At 39.6% G+C, this 14,986-nt stretch overlaps 1 protein-coding gene across 1 annotated transcript in view; it reads right to left on the reverse strand.

Moving 5' to 3' along the window:
- The window catches only part of cdh11 (cadherin 11, type 2, OB-cadherin (osteoblast)), an 82,777-nt gene that overhangs the window by 20,440 nt on the left and 47,351 nt on the right, over positions 1-14,986 (reverse strand). The window contains exons 7-8 of the mRNA XM_015022313.1: positions 12,188-12,355; positions 6,366-6,553 (exon numbers count right to left, since the gene is read on the reverse strand). Coding sequence (XP_014877799.1) covers positions 6,366-6,553; positions 12,188-12,355 — 356 coding nt within the window. The remainder of the gene's footprint in view (positions 1-6,365; positions 6,554-12,187; positions 12,356-14,986) is intronic.

Below are 14,986 nucleotides of genomic sequence, written 5' to 3' on the forward strand. Positions count from 1 at the left end.
TCTATACCACATCTCAACTCGACCCTACACAGCTGAGGCGGATTTCCACAACAATTGAGGAACAGCTCTGTGTAGCAGCTACAGGAGTAGCCAGCAGCTACAGGAGTAGCCAGCACCTCACATTAAAAAGCAGTGTGAGGTGATCTGTACATAACAACAGTTTGGTGTGCCTGTGACTTTCTGTATCACTCAATACAGGAGAGAGCCAGAAAGGGATTGCAGGCGACCAGACAAAACACTCTAAGTACAGGAGACTGTAGGACGCAACCAGTGACTTCAACCTCTAGTCAGTGGCTGACATTTTTCTGGCATTGCTTTTTCAACCCCACTCGGCACACTTGGAACCCCAGCGAAGTAGGTTCTCAAAAAAAGGAGCTGTTACCAAAAACTACCTGTTACTAGCATAAATCCCTCAGGTTTCTCATCATCAGAAGCACCAGCTTCCAAGTCAGCAGCTGTAGCATCTAGACTACCTGAAGCAGTGACACTAACTGCTGTAGCAAAGTTTTTTTTATGTACTTCCAGATCCAGTGGAACTTGGCTACTCTCTCTGTTCTGCCTCCATAGACATGTCCAGTGCAGTGCAGCCATCATTCTCTCCTCCCAGTGTGCTAACTTCAACAGCACCCTATTCAAGATCATCAACAAGATTATCTCCATTGTACACAGGTCAGTCTTCAGCATCCTCAACCTCACCATCGTCCCCTGTCTTGTTCAACAATCTCTTCATGACAGGATCCCTCCTCCCATGTCTACACCTTTCCTCAGATACCAACTTATATTCACTCCAATTGTTCTGCACTCCTCTGATTAGTTTTCTTCAGGCAGAGGAGACTAATCATCCTCTGATTGAAGGTTGTCAATCAGACGATGTGGGATGGAGCGCAGAGGTTATCTTCATGACAGAATCCCACCATCTTGAATCTACACCTTTCCTCAAGTACCTACTTATATTTGCCTCAATTGCTCTGTGTTCCTTTAATTATTTTCCCCTCGTTTTTTTGTCACTTAATCACAAAGGACTTCAGCTCCCTGGTTTTATTGTTCTTGGCTCAATTCTCCTGTTATCGTCACCCTGGTTCCACATTCCACCTCCAGTCTGCCTGAAGTGGAGCAAAAACAAAAAAAACAGACCATTATCTACTGCATCATTCAGAACCTGAGATGGAGCATGTGCAAATATGTCCCTTAAACAGCAGGGAAAACATACACTGAACGTTCTGATAAAGTGGTTAAAATAGTTTACAGGAGCATCTGTGCCCAGGTAGGGTGGGACATCCCACAGTCAGAGTGGGAGGGGTGTTGAGCATGATAACATTAACATTCTGTGGGATCTGGATCCAGACTTTACAAACAGGGGGTGGACATCCAACCAGAAAATGTAGCAGCAGATAAAGAGCATAATGGAATCATTATGTATTTACAGACAATGATTCCAAGAGCACAAGAATCTCACAGAGGAAATACGAAAGTAGTGAGCGCAGTGGGAACAGGTCCTATGCCAGGGGTGGGCAACTCCAGGCCTGGAGGGTCTCCTGCAACTTATAGGTGTGTCTCTACTTCAACACACCTGAGTCAAGTAATGAGGTTGTTAGCAGGACTCTGGAGAACCTGACTGCACTGAGGAGGAGATTCAGCTGTTGGATTCAAGGGTGTTGGACCAGGGAGACGTCTAGGAGCTGCAGGACACCGGCCCTCCAGGACCAGGATTGCCCACCCCTGTCCTATGCAGTGTCTTCAAAGAGAACATACCCCAGTGGTTAGGACAAGAGGAGAATCTTTTCTCATACATTCATGAGAGTTTCTGTAAGTCAATCACAACATGGTTTTCTATGTACTTGGATTCAACATTCAAGACTATTTTGACCAATATATCTGTGGAGGTTTTACTGTAAATTTTCAACAAGCAGTTAAGCCTGTCCCTCCAACAAAAACCAAAAGATATATGAAAGATGAAGCTGCCCCTAACTTTGGTATGGTAATGGATCCCATTTTACATACCCAGTGACTATTCTTTCACATTGTGAACACAAAGACACCAAACACAAATCCTTGGAGGATCCCAGCAATGATGGACATTGTGAAAATGACCCGAGCCTTAGATTTTAAGAAAAATGTTGTATATTATGAGAAGATTTCTCTGTAAGTTTGGCAAAAAAATAAAAAAAAACATTTACAGCCTCACCTGCACACTGTATTGTATACACACTGTATACAGTATAATAAGATCTTGCAGTACAAGACCTCCCAGTGCACAGAACACCGTGATATTACTCCTAAAGTCTATCTATTTAAACACTATCCAGTTCCTGTTTACAGTAAATAAATAAATCCTTGCTGTGTGTCTGGTGAGCTGGATGCATTGTCAACCACACACACAGAGACACACATATATTAGCCCTTCATTTTGATGTAATTGCATGATTTGCATTCAGATTATTTTGGTGATTTTTGAATGGATCTTTAAAAAAAAGAATAAAACTTTCATTCAATTTTTTAATTTCTTTTTTTTTTTTTTACATTCAGTTACAGGAGAGTAATCTGAATTTTAGATATGCACCGCTCTGTCACGGCCCGCTACTGTTGGCTTATGCCTTATTTATGAGTTACCTGTATTGCTCCAGGGCGGAGTAATTATAGTTGTTGATAGAGGAGAAAGGAGCATTATTCATTATTATCACTAACTCATTTCCCCGCGTACTACTGGTGTCATGGCTGGGAGGAGAGCCCTCAGCTTTGAGCGCTCTCAAAGCCTGGCTTCAGCACAGAGCTGAAAATGGATCGCTCATGCAGAAGGTTGTGAAGCGGCATGGAAGAAGAAGAAAAAAGAAAAAAAACATGAGGACGACTGGAATCGATTATTGCAGCAAAAGATTTTCCCACACCATCAGAGAATACAAAGTGGGGCTCACTGCGCTTCTGAGCAACGTCACGACTGTCTGGGGAGGAAACACAGCTAACCACAAATACTGTGGCTGCCATAAATGGACATCCTGATAAATATAAAGTAGATATTCAAATACTTTGAATAATTAATTGTACATACTGTACTGTTTGATAGCTAGGATCAATTGCAATGCATGTGACTGAATTGACATTATATTTTCATAAAGTGCCACGATGCGACATTCTTGTGAAATGGAGCTATATAAATGAAACAAATTGAATTGAATACATCATAAAAAATATTCCTTAATTAAACTAAGGTGTAATTAGAAGGAGGAAGGGAGAGAGGGACGAACAAAGAAATAAACAAACTTACACATATGGAGAGCAGAAGGGTCACGGCTAGCAGCGGAGTTGCCAGGTTGGGCCTGGAACCCGTTCCAAACTGCTTGACATTCTATTTTCTTTGGTGTATGTATACGTATCACTCTGTTCACTTTTCTTTTGATTACATATTTTCCCCAGCCCCTCTGTTCCAGTCCCCACTCAGCTGCACTATAATTTGTTGATCATCTCAACTTGTTTCCCAAGCCACAGATGATTTTCCTTATCTCTTATTTCTGTTAGATCCTCTCTGGTTCACTGTTACCTTTCTGGCAGAAGTCATACAGCTCTTTTTGTTCCTTTTTCATTTGGAAGAGCATTCTATGTAATAAATCTTCACCTTCGAGCAAAGACTACCACTTCCCAGTGTGTGCTTGGGTTCAATTCCACGATTGCAAATTTGAAACTTTTTAATATATTTTTGTTCAGTCAACAAAAAAAAAAAGTTGATTAGTTGAATTGTACAACTGAAAAGAAAAAAAGAGCAACAACAACCTGAATAAATATAATTTCAACCCAAACCTTAAAGTATTTTAGTTACCAAAACAGTACTTAGGTTATCTAGACCAGGGCTCACCAACTCCAGTCCTCCAGTCCTACCATCCTGTAACTTTTAGATGTGTCTCTGCTCAAACACACCTGGATCAAATAAACTGCTCGTTTCCAGCCTATTGAAGAGAGGAATGAATGCTGGTGAGGGAATTCAGACATTTTGGAGCAGAGGTGAATCTAAAAGTTGCAGGATGGTAGCCCTGGAGGACTGGAGTTGGTGAGCCCTGGTCTAGACCTTAACCGTTATTGAAGCTACATTTACAAACTGATATGTGGCAATTTTTCTTCAAATTCCAGATGCTGTATGAATGTGACTTTTAAAATGTAAGGTAGTGAAAGAATGTTTAATATATTGAGTTAACTCAAGTACATCTTATATAAAGAACTGAAAACTCTCCACTCACTCAACATAGAAACAATAAGCAATAGCATTGAACCCGCACTCAATTCCGCAAGACAGATAAAGACTTCTCAGATGAGTTACAGTATTTTTCTACCACACAGCTCACTATTACAAGATCTTTGTAGTCACTTCGAAGTACAAGTTGTCAATAAATTACAGTTTAAATGCACAGATGCTTTCTGAGAGCAGAAACAGAGCCTCGTTTTTGAAACCACAATCTGACAACAGCCGGCTTCTGCTGCTTTGTGCTTTCTCATTCAGCACTAGAAAGAAACTTTATTGATCATTTTGCTAGTGTAGGCAGCAGTGCAGTCAGCAAAAAAAAAAAAAGGTCAATGTGTATTTTTGAAAGTAGCTCTAATATATTTGCTATTCTCTTCCTAGTCACCAGACAGGGTTGGACTTTTCCCTCACCTTTGCTGACTGAGGTTTAATTCTCTCAAGTTGGGATTTTTTGTTTGAGAAAAATATTAACTTTACAGCTGGAATCATGAAATGGACACATCATTTAGATTTTTCATGACAAAATTCCAAACTTTACTTGCAGACTCAAATTTTCAGAGTACTCTGACATTTGTTTGCCAATTGTTAGTCTTAATAAAAGATGAATGAATGAATGAATGAATGAATGAATGAATGAATGAATAAATGAATGGTTTGATGGATGGATTGACAGGCTGCACCATAGCAGTAAATATTGCAATGATGATATCAGGTGAAGTATATTTTTCTTTCTTTCTTTATGTGCTTAAGTTTGTCCCAATATGTAAATAATCGCATGATAAATTAAAATGAGCTCAGTAATAATATTTTTTTTAAAGGGCAATATTGTGTAAATTTTTTTTTTTTACGGTTTTGGTTGTGTGTGGTTTTGATGCCTTTTCATTTCTTGTTTCTGGTTGTTGTTTTATATTGATAATCTACAATAACTTCCAGGTCCAGTGTTGATTGTTCTGTACAAAAGTAGTTTATTAGTCTTTGGGAGGGAAAACTTGCATTATTATGCCGTTACCATTACATTAGTTGAAAATGGTCACAAGATGACAATATTATCGTTTACTGCAAAATTTGTAATTGTGACACGCTTCCCACTCTGTGTGACTTTAGCATTTTTTAGTGACACCAGTTGTGTCTAGTTTGAGCTTTTGCTGCTGCGAGACTCTGTCCTACTGGCTAAATGTGCATCAGCATGTAAAAAAACAACTTCAGAAGTCTTACGTTTTCAACATTTGGATTACAATCCCCTGGAGGGCTGCCAGGGGGTGCTGTGGGATGGAAGATGAGAAAAAACATGCAAAAAAAAAAAAGAATCCCATAGTTTTTTTTATTCTTAAAATTTTCATCATCATTTCTGTTTTTCATTTGTCAATCATTTCATTTTCTAAAATATAAGTTAAAATAATTGATTTAAATGTTATTTCTGATTGGCTACCAGTCAAATTCCTCAAGCTGCTTTGCTCTACAAGCTAGCACAGCAAGCAAGAAATGGAAAAGTTTCTGACAAGAAAAAGACCAAAGGAATCATCCAGCATCCCTCTGCTGCAAAAAACCATAAGGACTTTGGGATGATTTTTTTTATATATTTATATATGATTAATGTAAAATATGACATCATTTCTCATCATCAAAAGTGTGTTGTGTTGAACAATAGTACTATCTGGTAATAAAGTCATAATATATTATCTGATAATAAAAGTTTCTGCCATAGAACTCATGACCATCTGAAGTCAGAATGTTGAATAAAAATCATTCTAGTTGGTGTTTCTTGAAATATTTTGTAGCCTTGTCTGTGGGTCCACAAAGGGGGTCCATGGCAAGAAGTTAATGATCTTTTGGGGGCCATGGCATGGAAAAGTTTGGGAACCCATGTATTGGTCAACATTTATTGCACTCCAAACACTCTGTTGTGATACAACTATTGTGCATGATGATATTTTGATGATGATTCATTCACAATACATGGTGCTGCCCAAATGGATGGAGAAATTAATAACTCAGATTATGGAAGAGAACATGGACCTAGAAAAGTTACATCTAATTCCAGACTTTTCTAAACTGTCTAGCAATCCACAGCTAAATGGTTTTATGTGTGAAGAAGACGGCAGAAAGTCTCATTCCGGTCCTCCCTCTTATCCCTTACCTTCTTCAGTTTGATAACTGCCTCTCTGGTCTCTGAGTTGGTGGACAGCTCAAACATGCTCATCCCATCTCCATCTATGAGGCGATAGTTCACAAGTCCGTTGTCTCCCATGTCAGGGTCTTTGGCCTTAAGACGGCCCACCTCCTCTCCTGCCACCTTGTCCTCTGACACAGACATGGTATACACACCTGGTGGGGTAAAGAAGAAGAAGAAAACAAAGAATCAGAAAATGTACTTGCCTATGAAGGCCAGCCGTGTTATCTCGTAGTCACGGCTTGTTTTGGTATTCAACACCTTTGGAGAATTCCTGGCCGGCTGTCAGCATGTTTACTGGCTGTGGCAGGGTCAGCTTTGGAGGGCAGCAAGGGATTAACACGAAATATACCATCTGCCTCATATGGCCCAAAGGATATTAATATCTCCTGTGGTGTCAGGTGTGTGTGTGTGTGTGTGTGTGTGTGTGTGTATGCGCGCATGGGTAAAGGCACAGACTCCTGATTTTCAGGATGCAAGCAGGAGGACCATATGCCTTCCTTTATCCTTCCTTATCTTCCATTTCTCATCTTCCCGTCCCGCCTCCTCCCTCTGCCCTACCCAGAGGTTTTCTTCCTTTCTTCCTCACATTTTTCCTCCACCTCTGTTCCTCCTTTTGTATAATAATTCCCTTTCTTTTCTCTGTGCCCATCATCCCTTTTCTGTTGTTTTTTTCTCCCTCATCTCCACCCACACCTGCCTTTCCGAGAGAACTTATCATTTTGACTTGTACATCATTAGCGTGTTTATCCCGCTTGCCCAGGTTGAGCAAATCATTTGAGTCATGAAATTTCCTTGGTCATGAGGCGACTAAGCGTGTGCATGCGGAAAAAAACAGAGTCATTCCCGGGCCTGGACCCATCCGGCTGGAATCCCCACCAGATACCCTCAAGCGCTTTACTTTTTCTTCGCCACATCTGCATCGATCCTCACCTAATCCCTCTTAACCTTTCATCTCCCTCCCTGTTCCTGCCGTTTAAACTTCCCTTCATGTTGATTGACTCTGTCCTGCTAATGTCCCCCACCACCCCCTTTCACCTCGTCTTCATCTCTCATTTGCCTTTGCCCTCTCTGGTCTCTCAAATCTTTTCAGTCATCCTCACCTCTCCTCCCCCTTTTGGCCTATTTCTCCTCTGCCTTCCTCTCCCCTCCTCACTTCTCTTCTGGGTAAAAGCTCATTTCATGCTTGCCCCCACCACCCTCCTCCTTCCTCGTCCTTGCCCTTTTCCTCTTGCTCTTCCCCTGTCATATCCTTGCTTGTCCTAAGTAGCTTAACTTCAGTGGCTTGTGGCAGTTGATTTAAACATTGTATGACAGAACACACAGCCGACTTGGCGTACCTGGCTACAGGCGAAAAGTGTAGCGCAGCGCATACAGTACCAACATTTACATCCAAATCCCACATTGGGAGAAATATGCTAAATTTTTTGGATGAATATTCATCGGGAAAAAGTGTGTGACTTTTTATGCAGTTCTCAAACTTTTTTCATAAGGATATGTGAGGCCAGCTGGCTGAAGTAAAGAAACATTTCTAATACTCTGAACTGCATTGTTGCAGAAATTTGATTTAATAGACTATAAATTGGTTTGCTTGTCTTCATATACAACTAGAATCATACATTTACATACACTGTATAAACACTTCCTGTTTTAGATCTGTTTGACTTAACAAAATTATATTTGTTAAATGCCAGAACAATGAATTAGAGAATTGTCTCTAAAAACCAGCCCCTTGTTCTTTGCTTCGTACAGAGGGTACCGACCCTCGCCTATTGAGAAACAATTGTTTGCTGGAGGGGTGTACTCTCTTGAACTTTTGAATGACTGGACCTGATTTTATTCAGTCACTAATGTTTGGGCGTGATTTATATAATGCATAAACTGGATTGTGAATGAAGTTATGCTATGAAGCTTACCGGAAAATACAGTAGGAATGGCACCACAAGATGTTTACCAGCAATAAAATGTCTTAAACATTCTCCTTGTTCTGGCTATAGCTGCTCAATAGTTGGAAGCGTGGCCAACACGGACCAAATGGCTTCATGCACTTCATCTGTTGCCATTGCCAAACTACAACTACAATTCTGAAACAGCACAGAAACTCAATGTCATTGTTCACAACTCCTCCTTCTGAACGCTGATTGTCCAGGATGAAAGTCATCTCGAGAAACGGAGCTCAATGAGAAACATCCCAGACAAAACACTGAGGGAAGATGAATATTGAACAGAATTATGTAGGAAGACGACGGCCAGGCAATGCATTTTGATAGAAATGCATATTAAACTATGTAACACGTCATCGATTTTGGTTATCCTTTCACATGCTTCTCACAGTAGTTTACTAGACTATTGTTTACCATGCCTCCAGACAGAACTAGTGTTTGTAAACCCAGCTTGAGTCTGGCCCTTGGTACTTTAACCGAAATGTTGAATCAGCTCTCCTTGACATGGTCACAAGACAAATACTGCACCATCTTGTTTGTAGGGAGGCATCCTCCACCACTTCTCAACACCAGGCATGGGTTGAACTATGCCACACAGAGCCCTATGTGATTGGTCAGACATTTGTGGACGTGTTTCATGCAGAAATGTGCTCAGACAGCAATGTTGGTATTCATTTCATCTATTTCTCTTTCACTATCTAGTTTTTGTATTTGCACACAACACAAATACTTTTGAGGAGTGTTTAACAAATGGTGAGAAATTACGTGGATTTGTACAATTCTTCTCAAAAGTACCTAAAAAGACTGTTCAATGGCTAAAAGCTCCTGGATGGAATGTGAAAAGTCATTGTCCACAAAGAAGGCCGTCTCCAGATGTGGAAGACATTGACTGCCTTGAACAGAGTCGTACCCTAACCAGACAGAGCACCTCTGGGATACAGTAAAGTAGAGATTGTGAAACAAAGCCTCATGTCCAACATCAATGTTGGATCTCACATACAGAATTGTCAAAAATTCCCATAATAAACTCCTAAATCTTGTGAAAAGCCTTCCCAGAAGAGTTGAATCTGTTATAGCTGCAAATAATAAGCCGACATCAACTTAAACCCTCTGGATTAAGAACGGGATGTCAGCAGGAGGCAATATGGTGTCAATTCAACACAAGGTAATAACGTATACAGAAAAATGTTCCAACAGTCATTATTTAGCTGTCAGTATTTTTGGTTTATCATTAAATTACCTTTATGAAATGTGTCTGACATTTTATTCCAAATATGGAAACATTTCAGTTTTTATGCACGAATGAAGACATGTTGTCCTTCCTGCTTTTTTTCTCTCTCTTTTGGGTCAAATCTGGCAGGAAAAGTTTCCATTAAAGCTCCAACATGTTTTTCATTTAAACAGTCCAGTCATGTTAGGGGATTTTTAATTGAATCATTCTGGTGGGTTTCATAAGAGAAGACAGCTCTGTAACAGCAATTTCAGAAGTCAGCGAAGGTAAATGAAACGCTCAAACAGAAGCCTGTAGACATCAATCAAAATATATTCTCTTCAAACAGCTTTTATGCCCTGCGTCGTTCCCCCGCTGTTTCTGTTGAAGCAGGAATTAGAGAGCACTGGCTTTACAGCGCGGTGGCACGCGTACATTAACAGTATTTAACAAAACCATCTTCGTCGTCGTAAGTCTAATAAAGACTGAAGTCACGGAGTCACAACACTTCTCATCTTTATTTTCCCCTCCTTGCTTCTAATAACCCCTGTCTGTGTCGTGATGAATTTTCTGGGGGGTGCCTGATAACGAGGTGAAAGGCAGAAAATTGTAGGACATGAGGGGTGTGTTAAAAACAGATGAAGCCTCAGAAAAGTGCCACAGCCTAATGGAAACGGGGGGAAAAAAAACACAGAACCACATAAGGAAGTCTAGCTTTTCATACAAAACCGCATATGTATTACTTTTTATCTCCCCTCATTCTTCCTCAGGGTTTGTTGCAACTTTATTAGTACCCCAGTGCTGGTGACAAGCTGAGCTGGAGGCGTGTGATGTTTTTTTGGCTGTCATTTCAGTGAATAAAGCACCCAGTGTGGCTTACTCAAAAGCACGATATCTAAATAACACCTTGGCATAACTCATCACTATAACTCAAACGCAGACGCATGATATGTCGGCAGGGAGTGTTAATTCTGGTTTTTGTCTTTTCTGTTTTTCTTCACGTCTCGCTTATCTCGTTTTTATCCTTTCGGTGCCCTCACTCAGTCAACCCCGCTGCTAAATAAGTAATCACTGTCCTCATTCTCACCATCTGGGAGACTGTTCTTGCAGGTGGTTGGGCTGCTTCGGCTTGTTTTTGAAGACGGGGGCCAATTTCTGCAGTTCTGTGTTGTTCTGTGTTGTTCTTTGTGTTGTCTCACATCCCAGATGCAAACTGCTAGAGATGCACTAAGTGCTGTCATAAGCAGAGGTACTTTTGCTAGAAATGTAAGTCAAAGACAATATTTAAGGGAAATTAAAGGTTGCTGTAGCTTATATATGCAATACAAATTTCTTCATTGGTTAGTATTTTGATGATGTCATGGTTAACACTATGAACATTTCTGCCACTGTCTTCAAAGACAAGTAGCTAGCTACCCCGAAGCTAGCTGTTTACAAACAAACATTTCTCTGTTGATAGGACATACAGACCTTCATTTCATGTGAAAATAGAACGCAAACCTTCTGCAAAGTCCTTTTAAGCCCTTCCCACTGCAGTACAGTGGATATTTGTGGGGCTTAGCGACCGCATGCTAGTGTCATCAGAATGGAAATTATTGACCTAATTTTAATTCTTAATGCAGCTGAGTATTTGATTAACTGGTCACAGTGACAGACAGACCATTCCAATTTGATAAAATAAAATAAGCAGTGTATGTTATTCATTGCAACTTCAAATTAAGCTAATCTCTGAAGAAGGAATCAGGGAAAACCAGCTGTATTGAAACATCCCATCTTTTAAACAAATCTGTAAAATATGTAATAGTCCTAATTTATACGACTGCTACAGAAATTAAACCAGAACCTTTTTTTTTTTTTTTTTTTAAAAAAAAGGGACAAAAATGGAAAAAAAGTATTTAACAGAGTTTTATCTTTAAAAGCCCTTCCCTTTTACAAACTGTCACACAGTTTAAAAAAGTAGGGATGTCAGTGTGGAAACTTCAAACACCTTAAATTCTGAAGATAGCCTGCTGAAAAATAAAAATGGATTCCGGTTGTCACGGCCCCGCAAAATCAGATTTTAGCTTCCCTTGGTAGGCCGGTGGAGGAACTGTCAGCTTGTTGAAGCACGAAGCAACCGGAGTGACGACTCTGACAGGCTCTTTTCCTCTCCTCTGCAGCCTACCTAGCTGCTTCCACCAGCGTCCCTCTCTCTTCTCGCTTGTTCAGCCTCTCCACAAGCTAAATCCTCATCGCTCCCTTCTCTCCCTTAATATACTCTGTCCATCCATTCCTGCAGCTAATTTCTGTCTGGAGTTCCTTGGTTTAGAGCTACGGAGGGAAAGAAGAAACGCGGAAAGAAGAGAAAATGGCAGTCATGCAGATGGCTAAAACCAGCCAAAGGGGGGAAAAAAGATGAAAAAACAGTGTTGAACAAAGACGAGGGAGTTGGATAAAAAACAGAGGATAGCAAAACAACTGACTGGAGCTGGAGTGTTCAAAAAAATATGTTTGTGAGTTCTACATGATTTCAATCATTTATTCATACTTCCAACACAGTTGCTGTGAGTAGAGGCTCATAGTGGAGGTGAAATGATGGCTAAACAGAGTGTGATATATGTGGATAGTACATAAAGTCAGTGAAGAAAAGAACTTACTCTGTGGGAACTTTGGAGGGTTGTCGTTAACATCTGTGAGGGTGATTTTGACCTCGGTGGTCCCTGACAGCCCCCCCATGTGGCCGCCCATATCTTTGGCCTGGATGACGACGTCGTATTCCTGCCGTGCCTCACGGTCCATGTTTGGCAAGGCAGTGCGGATTATACCTGCAAATGAAACAATGTGATAATAAAATTTGAAGGATTTACTGGACAGCATAGCTGACAGAAATAAAGAGCTTACAAACATGACAATAAAGATTTCATTAACTTTATGGAAAATGTTGACATCCAAGAGATTTGTAAAAAAAAAAAAATACAAATCTAGTATATTCCACCTATTTGTGGCTCTAACTCCAAAGTATTCACAGAAAATGGATCTATTCACAGATTCTGTAGACCATGTCTAAATATTTGAAAGAATTGTAGGTTAGGAAGCTAAGATACCTCGGGGCAATGCTACTTGATGTGCTAATGGTTGGTGTTTCCAAAGCAGCCAATCCAGAAGTGCCCTTTCTTTTCCTTGACACTGATTGGCTGTATCCTCGGAGCAGAGATAAGGAAGATGGTATGTTAGCTTCTAAGATGGTTTGCACTGTGAGATAATAATGTAAATTTACTGTTGGACCTACAAAAATTGGCAGTTTTAGTAGTTTTAAGTTTCTGCAGATTTCAGCTGTTTGTGGTTGTGATCCCAAACTCCAGCCATCACCGGTGGTCAACTGTATGTGTTACAGTCCTGGCTGAATTAAATGTAAAGAGAACCAAGCGTCTCGGGCACTGCTCCATCTACTTCCAAACTGCAAAGTAAATGTGCAAACATGAAAAACAATGGGTTGTAGGATTGATCCTTGAGATCCACCACAGGTTGTGAAATTGTAGAGGTTTGTAACTCATACTGACAGAAACACTTGTGGCGAAATACGAGTGCAGAATATCAAGCGCTGAGTCTTTAATTTTAGACCAGGATTGAAAAAGTTAAGATGTTTTTCAGTGTTGCAAGGATAACAAAAACTAAAGCACTCAGCAACAAGTGTCTATGAGCTTCCTTTTGACTACAAGGAAACCAAAAACCAGAATAAAAGTTTGTAGTTATAGATTTAATAATAAATAATATATAAATATAATAAACATTAGGATTGCAAAGATATATCTTTTTCCAGATTCCGAGATAGGGGGCTGGTTTGAGTTCTGTTGTTACCTCAGAACAGGAGTGCATGTTAGATTAACAGCTGGTCAAAAACAGTCTGCTTTAAACAGCCTGGCAGGCAGCTGGAGCCTGTAAGAGTACTAAAAATGTAAGATAAGGCCAACTGTGGAGATTAGTTCAGTTTTAAGTCATCTAAAGGGAATGTTATCTTGAGCACAGGAGGAGGAGGACATGAGGGGTGCTGCACGCCTTAATTCTGCTAAGGAGATTTTGTAAGAGAACTCACAAGGGTAATCTTTGAGAATCAAGGCTACAGTTTGCTTTGCTACATTATTATTTCTTCGCTGTTGCCATCTTTACAGTTTTTTCTTCATCCTCAACTGTTTCCTGGTAAGCTAACAAGCTTAATTTTAAGTAGGAGTGTGTGTTTGTCAGACTGCCTCAGAATACTTGGACTAAAGTAAAACTACCAGTAAATTTCACAAACTGACTTTGTCATAAATGACTATGAGAACATAATCATAACATTTTATTTGTTGATTTATATTTGGAAACAAAGGTGATTCAACAGCATGCAAACAACAAAAAATAACCTTGTATTTACTAAGTAGATTAAAGTCAGTATAGTATAGCGCTACAGAAGTAGCAGCATGAAGCAATAGGTTGTTTACCATACATCCATCCATAAAACCAATAATCTTTGATGAAGGCTGAGGTCTTATTTCTATTTTACATTTTTAATTGACTTTCTTACATATGCAACATTTTTGAAAAAGAAAAAATAAGTATCCATAGTATTCATATGCTTGCTTCATAGCGAAGATTTTAGCTAGACGGTGCTTAGCTGGCTGTAGTTGAGCTAGCTATAGCTTCTGACTGGAATCTGGTTCCACAGCTGAAACATCAACTAGCCCAGTGTGTTTATGTTTCTTTACAGTGAGTTTAGTGATATCTAAAATGTGTTTGGCCACTTTTATCACAACACGGCTTATAACACTTGACTGGAGATGATAATGGATAGTGGACACCGTCCATGGAGTTTGTAGCTGGGTGATTCTCTGAATTCGGTGCTTTTGGGGTCTATGTCACTTAAAAATATCCCACAAAAAAATTGTGTTTTTGAACACTGCATCTATTGAAGGACTCTTTGAACCTCCAAGAAAATATGTCTCCCCACCTTCTGCATGAAATCTCAAACATTAATACAAATTTCTTTGCTACTTATGTTGCTTTAAATTCAGCCCCATAACGGGACAATTTCATTCCTCTATAACTATATATCATAATTAAAATAATTCTTCCAGTTCCTTTGAGATCACCTGTCCCTTGATCAAAATAACTAATTGTAAGTATATTTTATTTGTTTCTGAATCACAATAATTAGACTGATCAGTAGAATATGGCAACTTGATGTAAAAGCGCTTCTCATAAATCATGAAAAAACACTTAAAAATAAAAATTAAATCAGGCTTTTTTATGTTTATGAATAATTCTTTACACTTTGCATATAGTCCAACAAATATTACTCTAATATTTGTTATTATAAAAAAAAAATTACAACAATGTATCGTGTTATGGGGTTGGACCCATTGTAAAAGTTGACCAGACTGTAACGGGGTTGAACACTCAGCCTGGCTTAACAACAGTCC

The sequence above is a fragment of the Poecilia latipinna genome, unplaced genomic scaffold, assembly GCF_001443285.1.
Source record: "Poecilia latipinna isolate Pla-1442-1.1 unplaced genomic scaffold, P_latipinna-1.0 Scaffold2978, whole genome shotgun sequence".
NCBI lineage: Eukaryota > Metazoa > Chordata > Actinopteri > Cyprinodontiformes > Poeciliidae > Poecilia > Poecilia latipinna.